Source organism: Vipera berus (assembly GCF_964194415.1).
Source record: "Vipera berus genome assembly, chromosome: 1".
NCBI lineage: Eukaryota > Metazoa > Chordata > Lepidosauria > Squamata > Viperidae > Vipera > Vipera berus.
The window spans coordinates 285,073,792-285,084,185 of NC_138202.1; the positions used below are offsets into that span (position 1 = coordinate 285,073,792).

The 10,394-nt window shown below is 41.9% G+C and overlaps 1 protein-coding gene across 2 annotated transcripts in view; it reads right to left on the bottom strand.

Moving 5' to 3' along the window:
• Nucleotides 1–2,430, bottom strand: part of COG2 (component of oligomeric golgi complex 2) — a 40,346-nt gene extending 37,916 nt beyond the window's left edge. Inside the window, exon 1 of one of the 2 annotated variants that reach the window (XM_081333295.1) lies at nucleotides 2,311–2,430. In XM_081333295.1, the coding sequence (XP_081189421.1) occupies nucleotides 2,311–2,367 (57 nt within the window). In that variant the 5' untranslated portion in view covers nucleotides 2,368–2,430. The remainder of the gene's footprint in view (nucleotides 1–2,310) is intronic. The other variant, XM_081333296.1, reaches the window with a different exon arrangement.
• Between the last annotated feature and the right edge of the window lie 7,964 nt (nucleotides 2,431–10,394).

The window sequence follows — 10,394 nt, forward strand, 5'->3', positions numbered from 1 at the left end:
AATCACCAACAATATGATTGATTAATCAGATGTCTGTAGGAATTTTACAGATAAAAACTTTGATGATGGTCTGGCAATAGTGGGAGAGCTTTTACAATGCCTGTATTGAGCTGACATAAGGATGGATTCTGCTGATGATCATGATTACAGTTAGTCCTCAACATACGACCACAACTGAGCCCAACATTTCTGTTGCTGAGACATTTGTTCAGTGAATTTTGCCATTTTATGACCTGTCACAGTTGCTAAGTGAATCACTGCTGTTGTTAAGTTAATAACATGGTTGTTAAGTGAATCTGGCTTCCCCGCTGATTTTCTGAGGTCACAAAAGGGGATCACATGACCCTAGGATACAGCAACTGTCATAAATATGAATCAGTTGCCAAGCATCTGAATATCGATCATGTGACCATGGGGATGCTGCAATGGTCGTGTGAAAAACAGTTGTCATTTTTTTTAGTGCCGCTATAACTTTGAACAGTCACTAAATGAACTTTTGTAAGTCAAGGACTACCTGCTTTTTATTTCAAATTGACCAATGGTTTTATGCTTGTATATACATTTTTAAATTAGTTTTTACAGGTACTCCTCATTTACTGACTGCAACTGGGACCAGTAACTATCCCTAAGTAACATATTCATAAAGTGAAAAATCATGTGACCATGTCTGGCTTACAATGGCAATTTATCAGTTTTAGCTGCAGCTTTGCAACCTCTGGCCAATTTCTCATTGACTTTGCTTGTGGGAAGCCAGCAGGAACTTTGCAAATGGTGATCATGTGACCACAGGAGCTGCATCCATTGTAAATGTGCACCAGTTGCCAAGTGCTTGAACTGCGATTATGTGACTATAGGGAAACTGCGATGGCCGCAACTTTGAGAACCAATTGTAAGTCTACTTCAGAGCTGCTGAATCTTCACTAAATGGTTAGTAAGCAAGGACTGTCACTGGATTGTTTTTAACCAGTTGTGAACTACTCAGCTCTCCTAGATGAAATACAGGTAGTCCTCGACTTAAAACAGTTCATTTAGTGACCGCTCAAAGTTACCACAGCACTGAAAAAAGTGACTTATGACCATTTTTCACACTTATAACCTTTGTAACATTCCCATGATCATGTGATCAAAATTCAGCTGCTTGGCAACTGGGTCATACTTATGCCCACTGCAACATCCCGGGTCATGTGATCAGTTTGGGCAACCTTTTGACAAGCTAAATCAATGAGGAAACAGATTCACTTAATAACTGTGGCAAGAAAGATCGTAAAATGGAACAAAACTCACTTAACAAATGTCTCACCTAACAACAGAAATGTTGGGCTCAATTACGGTCATAAGTCAAGGACTACCTGAAAAGACATACAAACCAAACAAACAATAACATGCCATCCTTGCCTGTGTCAAGCATACAGACACCCACACATCAAATCACACATAAGACTACAACCCATTGACAAGCCGATTTATATGGTTTCATAAAAAAAATAAAGTCTCTTTATCTGTAGGCTCCTGAGCAATTTCATGGATACTTTCCGACAGTGTAAAAGTGGGTTTTACTCCTGCCTCCTGGACTGTTTTGATTCCCTAACCTAGTCAGGGTATTTCTTGGGTGTCTCCCACAAAAACATTAACCAACTTTGACTCTCCTTAAACCAGGGGTCTTCAAACTTGGCCCTTTTATGACTTGTGGACTTCAACTCCCAGAATTCCTCAGCCAGTCATGCTGGCTGAGGAATTCTGGGAGTTGAAGTCCACAAGTCATAAAAGGGCCAAGTTTGAAGATCCCTGCCTTAAACTTTCGAGATCAAAGCCAGGCACCTGGACCTATGGAGGCTTCCCACACCAGCAGACCGATCCCTGGGGGGAAACCGTCACTGCCTTTGGAGGCACCCAACCCCTCGGAAAGCGAGTGCCGACCTCCCCGACACTCCCACAAATCCCAAATTAAGAGCGCGGCTTCCCTGCCCCGAAGGAGAAAGAGGAGCTTCTCCACCTCCGCCTTTGATGGGGTCCGGGTGAGGACAGGTGCCCGCCTGCCTGCCTGCCTGTCTGCCCGGGCGTCCTGCAAGGGCAGGGGTCGGCAACCTCGGCTCTTTTATGACTCGTGGACTTCAACTCCCAGAATTCCTGAGCCAGCTATGCCAGCTATGGAATTCTGGGAGTTGAAGTCCACGAGTCATAAAAGAGCCGAGGTTGCCGATCCCTGTGCAAGGGAGTCGGCCTCCGTTGCCCTCCAGCTGCCACCCCAGCCCAGCGCCGGGGCTTCAGCCCAGCCCTCCGCCCTCTCCCGAGCCCTCCCGCCCGCCTCACCTTCATAAACTCATCCTTATCGAAGCACAAGTTGTCGGGTCCCCGCGGCAGATTCATCGCGCCCGACCGGCAGCCACCCGCCGCAGCAGCCACGTCCCGCAACCCGCCTCCTCGGGGCAGGGGGGGGGGGAAGGTGGAGGGGTGGCACTTCCGCCATACGACGATGTCTGGATCCGGCCTGGCCTTCTCGGGTGCTCAAGAGCGGCCTCTGGAGGCTTCCGGGCCCACTGCAGCCACGGAAGAAACGAAGCCGCCGCCTTGAAGTACCTAGAAGCCTAGGGATGCGACGCCAAGGCGGCTCTCTTCACTGCGCTGAGAGGGAAGTCGGTCCGCCGTGCAACTCAAGAGAGTGGCCGGCTTGGAAAGCTTTGCTTCTGGGCGTGCAAGCGCTTGGGAAGAGAGAGAGAGAGGAAGCCCGCTTTCCGCTTGGATGATCGCGTGGAGTTCCTGCGTGTGTGTACCTCGGAGCCTTTCTCTGCCGCATTAAAGCGCCCTCGACTCATTCTTGAATCTCTGTTTTCTGATTTTAACATGCTGCTATCAACCACGGTCTAATTCTGCATGAGCTGCAGAACTTTATTTCTGGGGCTTTTGTACTTTACAGAATTGATTTGACACCTGCGACCCAGTGATGTCAGCAGGGGAGCAAGAAATCAGGTGCACGTGTGACCCACAAAAAGTCTGCTCGTTTTCTACCTGTGGCTGTATGACACGCACAGGAGAAAGGACGGGGCATCAATCGCAGCACCGCATCCTCTGTCCTGCAGATTTTGACATACACACACATTATGTTTGAAGCACAAAATACCAGCTTTTCTTCTGTTATGGTCTGATACCTTTGAACTTAAAGTTGAATTCAAACAGTTCCTGAAGATAATTATTTGCCATTAATAGCAGGATCACATCTGGCCCTAAAAGTTCCTTAACGCAGAGATCATCCTGTCATGTGGGGAGTCTTCATGCTAAAGAGTGGATTTGTCATGTTTCATATTTCATATTTCAAAGCTTCTTTTATTTCCTTTGGCTTCTGGATGAAGGCTTTTAGTAATGACGGTATCTTGTTGCTTGTTTGATGCTGGTATTGAAATTTGCAGTGTGCTTTTTAAACAGAAAAGCACAGGGACCGAACTATTTAACTTATTCCTTTTGAAATGTGAGCTGTTCTGGGATAATGGCTCAGTTATGGGAAGCCTGCAGGAAATAATGACTCGGTAGACTATTAGAGTGATTTTATCAGATCAAGATAAGGATAGTAAAGCTGTGCCTTTACGAGCCTCAGTTGTATTCCGGCATAATAATAAAAGGACTGAGGATAAATTAAAGGAATTCACTGGTAACATGGGCTCTTCTGGAAATCTAATGGTTGATTCAGACATTTGTTGGAATGAAAATTATGCTCAGCTGGTACATGTGTGATTGTAAGTAAACATATCATAGAAATGCCTTTGCCTGCAGTGCTTTTCTAATGAAACTGGATCTTGTACAATCAAGATATTTTAACACTCCAATTGATTGTGGTTAAACTGATAACTTATTCCCAATTTCCCTTCTGAGGAGGCCTCTTTATTCTCTAATTCTTAAACCTTCATAATGATGACCTGCCCCATTGCTTTCCTGAATGGGTGGGCAGTTGGGGGATTCTGGGAGTTGTAGTCCATATACCTTAAGTTTCAAAGGTTGAGAAACACTGTGCTATGCCCTTAAGTTCCAGTCTCACTGGCTTGACATCCATCCACCCCCCATTTATTAACAAAGTCTGTATTTTTGGTCAATTGATTTAGCAATCAGTAGTCTCTTCAGAAAGTTAGTATATTATATAATAGCAATTCTGCTTTTTTCAAAGAACATTATGGTCAGAGGAGCATTGAAGAACATGCATTTGTCAGACAAAGGGACAGAAAAGGTACATCTTGTTCCAGAACGGGAAAATGCCTTCATGTGTGAACAAAAGTTGTTCTTTTAACATGTAACAAAATAAAACCTAAAGAAATTATATTCTGGCAATCTTATCTATAAGGAATTTGTTTTCAGCTGCTGATAAGAAAGGTGATTTTTCTCTTTCTTCCGTTGATTTAATGTTCGTGATGCTTGTTCATAACGTGTTAAAGGGTTGTGCGGGCATCAGTTAGAAACTGGACTACCAGATATTATTATCTTGAGAATTATTTTACTGATCCTTAGCAGTAATAGACAAAAGCCATATTGCTGCCTCATTTTGAATAATTTGTGTGGAATTAGGAATCTTCCAAAGCGACTGAAAATACAGTAGAAACCACAGTGTGGCTTGTGGCATCTTTAAATTTGCTGTGGAATGAAGTTGCAGTCTGCTTTATCCTGCACACTATAACAGTATCTTACAATTGAACAAGCTGGGATTTTTTGAGAATTTAAGAATTTTTGAGATTTAAGCCTCAAAGCAGAGGCGTGTAAATCTCCTCCTTTCCCTGCCATTGCTCTAGCCTGGTAGCTGAACCCTAGGATATAAGGGGGAGTGGGGGGGGGGGAACAATGCTAAAGCATTGCCAATCAGAGCAGTGCTGTGATTGGCATATGGTTGTTGTTGTTCAGTCATTAAGTCATGTCTGACTCTTCACAACCCTATGAACCCTGCCAGCCACCCTCCTATTCATCACTGCCTCCCAGAGTTTACCCATAATCATGTTCATTGAATTGATGACACTGTCTAACCATCTCTGGTGCCCTTTCTCCTTTTACTTTAATCAGGGTCCTTTCCTATATCTTCTGGTCCAAGTATTTGAGCTTCAGCTTCAGTTTGGGAAGATGGGGAGAAAAAAACCCTTCTGAATATGAAATACCAACACCATCCCCTGGGTGCAAGCCAGAACACAGGCAATTGGGATTGCCTATATAAGAAAAGCAAAAACTTTGGTCAGTTTTCTGTGGATTTACAGTCAGGAGGATAGCACTAATTGAGCAGTGTGTAAGAATCATAAAAGATACTACAATCTTTCCTAAACGGATAAGCCAGAAGAATTCCTGACCATTTCCAAAAACAAGTTTAGGATTAGCTTAGATTCTGCCACAGAGTTAACTCAGAAAGTTGGGCTAACTGTCCAGAGTAGGAACTGGTGGTGGAATCACATGGGGAAAAACAAATCTAAGCCCTTACATTATCTTTTTTTGCTTACATGAAAAATACTTAAGCAATTTTGTTTCTTTGGATAGCTGAATCACCCCATTCAAATAGAATTTGTTTAGCTCATAAAAATGTTTTCTCATGCTTTTGATAGAAACCCATGTGCAATATTTTTATTTGTTTGGCATGATCATTATAAAGTAATCTGTCTTCCCCTCTGAGCCTAACCTCAGGATATGTACTGATTTAGATAGTCATTCCATTCCAGAGAGTTTTGTAATTCTGTTCACACTGGGAGAATATGCATTTCATCACTTGCTTCATTTTCCACAATATTCTCCAAGCGACAGGCAGAAAAAGGGAACATAGAAATACAAAGAAGCCATTTGCTTGTTTCTCTAGAGTAGTGTTTATCAAGCTTGGCAGTTTTAAGATATGTGGACTATAACTCCCAGAAGTCCCCAATCAGCAAGGCTGGGGAATTCTGGCATTTGAAGTTTACACATGTTAAATCCTACCTAGGACCCGAACTCTCAATATAATATATTTGTTCCAAAGAACTGCTGGTTGACAAAATGTTCGCCATTATTCTTCATGATAGGCATTCACATTAATTTCTTAAAACAACAACAACAACAACAAAAACAGCATGAAAAAGTCAGCATACCTTACTAAAATCAGGGAGTTTGTACCTATCTTTTTTGTACGAGATCTCATGACAGTTTGGTGGATGAAACCCATATGCATTACTGATGAAAACAATTCATTAATTTTTAATAAGGTGGTTGAGAAAAGTTCTGGCAATTAAGTTGTATTTATTTTTTAAAACCTCTCCAGGGATTCAATTATTATCTTCCCCAGCAGCGTCTTGTCAATATCATCATATCAAAGACAAACTACTGCATAAAAACAGACTTTCTCTGTCCCTACCTTGAGATGCTCTCCCAATGCTGAATTATTGCTATTACAATTCCTATGAGGTTTGGAGGGTTTTTTTTAATTTTAATTTTTTGTGTTTCTCTCAGAGTATCCACTGATTTTTCTTTAGCATTGTAAAACAGTTCCTCCTTTTCCATTTTTCTATTCTACCATAAGGAAATGATAGTAAAACAAAAGTGCAAAAAGGGAAATGTTAAATGTAAACATCTACCGTACGTTCTTCCCTTTGCTTGTTCAAAATGGAATAAATCAGTTTAGATGGGGAAAAAATACTTTGAACAATGAGAGACTCAGAGGCTTGCAAAATATGGAACTATAGTAGATATAAATCTGATTCTCAAGAAAAGCTGAAACTTGGGGAGGGTAAAGTTCACATGTGAAGACACTGAAAGAAAAAGCTCCTTGGATCAAATTAATATCACAGACTCCAGGAGAAAAGAGTAAGCAAACTGCCTAATATGAACTGAAGGAGTAGACACCTTAACAACAAAATGTTAATGCTTATCTAATGAAAAAAGTTACAGTATGTCTTCGGAAAAGCCTTTCCAATGTTGCACTCAGAACAATTGATGAGATGCAAATCTGCTTGAATACAGTGACACAGATTATGGCATATTGTGCTGAACAAGGATAGAAATGATGACTGGACAAGAGAAAGACGTCAGAAGGATTCAGCCTTGTCATAATGTGCTATTTTTAAAGATGGGAAACCAGCAAAGAAAAAAGATGAGTCATTAACATCAAGCAGTATATTTAGGGGGACAAAAGGTTAGGGACTGGAGCCAAGCCTCTAATGCGGTGTTTCTCAACCCTGGCAGTTTGAAGACGTGTGAACTTCAATTCCCAGAATTCCTTGCCCAGTAAGGTGGTTGGGGTATTCTGGGGATTGGACTCCACACATCTTCAAGCTGCCAAGGCTGAGAGACGCTGTTCTAATTATTTAAAAAACACAGACTGATTTCTATGGAAATGGAAAGCATCATAATTTTCTACTCTGAGTGTAGTTTTTTTTTAACTTATTTAAAATATTTATAGGACTAACTCTCTTAAAACCAAAACCCTAGGCAGCTCACAAGTATAAGATGAAATAATATAATACAAAAAATAAAAATAAATAGCAAGAAAACTCAAGGCAGGAAAACCTGACAGACAGAACTCCCAAATGCGAACTCGTGATATTCTCCTCCAGCTCTGACCTAATCCTAGTCCAATATTTGGGAATAGTTCATCTTTATATCAGAAAGCATTTGGTTTTTCATGTTTCTCTAGATCAGATCAGGTACCTGTCTTTGCACACATAATATCTAGCATTGGTTACAACCATGTGATACTGTGTGTTTAAAATGCTCGTTTTATTTATAGTTCCTCTAAAATGAGCATCAGCTCATCATTTCAGCATGGAATAGAGTATTTGATTACCGAAGCTAATTTCAAATTTTCCACTTAGTTTCAATCTTCCTTGGAATTACATTGAACTATCAGACACAGTCACAAGCATATTGTTGTTGTTGTTGTTAGCTGCGAAGTCGTGTCCGACCCATCGCGACCCTATGGACAACATTCCTCCAGGCCTTCCTGTCTTCTACCATCTTCTGGAGTCCATTTAAGCTCACGCCTACTGCTTCAGTGACTCCATCCAGCCACCTCATTCTCTGTCGTCCCCTTCTTCTATTGCCCTCGATCTTTCCCAGCATTAGGCTCTTCTCCAGTGAGTCCTTCCTTCTCATTAGGTGGCCAAAGTATTTGAGTTTTAGCTTCAGGATCTGGCCTTCTAAAGAGCAGTCAGGATTGATCTCCTCTAGGACTGACCGGTTTGATCGCCTTGCAGTCCAAGGGACTCGCAGGAGTCTTCTCCAGCACCAGAGTTCAAAGGCCTCAATTCTTTGGCGCTCAGCCTTTCTTATGGTCCAACTTTCACTGCCATACATTGCAACTGGGAAGACCATAGCCTTGACTATACGCACTTTTGTTGACAGGGTGATGTCTCTGCTTTTTAGTGTGCTGTCTAGATTTGCCATGGCTTTCCTCCCCAGGAGCAAGCGTCTTTTAATTTCTTGGCTACAGTCCCCATCTGCAGTGATCTTGGAGCCCAGGAAAACAAAATCTGTCACTACCTCCATTTCTTCCCCATCTATTTGCCAGGAATTGAGAGGGCCAGTTGCCATGATCTTGGTTTTCTTAATGTTAAGTTTCAACCCAAGTTTTGCACTCTCCTTCTTCACCCGCAACAAGAGGCTCTTTAGTTCTTCTTCACTTTCTGCCATTAGAGTGGTATCATCTGCGTATCTTAGGTTGTTGATATTTCTTCCAGCAATCTTAATTCCAAATTTTGATTCATCTAGCCCTGCCTTTCTCATGATGTGCTCTGCATATAAGTTAAATAGGCAGGGCGACAGTATACAGCCTTGCCGGACTCCTTTCCCAATTTTGAACCAATCAGTGGTTCCGTGTCCAGTTCTCACTGTTGCTTCTTGACCCGCATATAGGTTTCTCAAGAGACAAATAAGATGGTCTGGTACTCCCATCTCTTTAAGAACTTGCCACAGTTTGTTATGATCCACACAATCAAAGGCTTTAGCATAGTCAATGAAGCAGAAGTAGATGTTTTTCTGGAACTCTCTAGCTTTCTCCATGATCCAGCGTATGTTGGCAATTTGATCTCTAGTTCCTCTGCCTCTTCGAAATCCTGCCTGTACTTCTGGTAGTTCTCGATCCACATACTGCTGAAGTCTAGCTTGTAGGATTTTAAGCATGACTTTACTAGCATGAGAAATGAGTGCAATGGTGCGATAGTTTGAACATTCTTTGGCACTGCCTTTCTTTGGAATTGGAATGTAAACTGATCTTTTCCAATCCTGTGGCCACTGTTGAGTTTTCCAAATTTGCTGGCAAATTGAGTGTAGCACTTTTACTGCACTGTCTTTTAAGATTTTGAATAGCTCAGCTGGAATACTGTCACCTCCACTAGCTTTGTTGTTGCTCAGCTTTTCTAAGGCCCACTTCACCTCACATTCTAGGATGTCTGGCTCGAGGTCAGTGACCACATCATTGTGATTATCTGGGACGTTAAGCTCATTCTTGTATAGTTCTTCTGTGTAATTTTGCCACCTCTTCTTAATCTCTTCTGCCTCTGTTAGGTCCCTGCCATTTTGGTCCTTTATCATGCCCATTTTTGCATTAAACGTTCCCTTCATCTCTCCAATTTTCTTGAAAAGATCTCTGGTCCTCCCTATTCTATTGTTTTCTTCTATTTCTTTGCACTGTTCATTTAAGAAGGCATTCTTATCTCTTCTAGCTATTCTCTGGAATTCTGCATTCAATTGGGCATATCTATGTTTTTCTCCCTTGCCTTTCGCTTCCCTCCTTTCCTCAGCTATTTGCAAAGCTTCCTCAGACAGCCATTTTGCTTTCTTGCATTTCTTTTTCTTTGGGATAGTTTTGGTTGCTACCTGTTGTACAATGTCGCGAACCTCTGTCCATAGTTCTTCAGGCACTCTGTCTATCAGATCTAATTCCTTAAATCTATTTGTCACCTCTACTGTATATTCAACAGGGATATGATTTAATTCATACCTGACTGGCCTAGTGCTTTTCCCTACTTTCTTCAGTTTAAGCCTAAACTTTGCAAGGAGAAGCTCATGGTCTGAGCCACAGTCAGCTCCTGGTCTTGTTTTTACCGACTGTATAGAGCTTCTCCATCTTTGGCTGCAGAGCATATAGTCAATCTGATTTCTGTGTTGACCGTCTGGTGATGTCCATGTGTAGAGCCGTCTCTTGGGTTGTTGGAAAAGAGTGTTTGCTATGACCATCGTATTCTCTTGACAAAATTCTATCAGCCTGTGCCCTGCTTCATTTTGTACTCCAAGGCCAAACTTGCCTGTTATTCCAGTTATCTTTTGGCTTCCTACTTTAGCATTCCAATCCCCCATGATGATAAGGACATCATTTTTTGGTGTTACTTCTATAAGGTGCTGTAGGGCTTCATAGAACCGGTCAATTTCATCCTCTTCAGCACTGGTGGTTGGGGCATAGACTTGGACTACTGTGA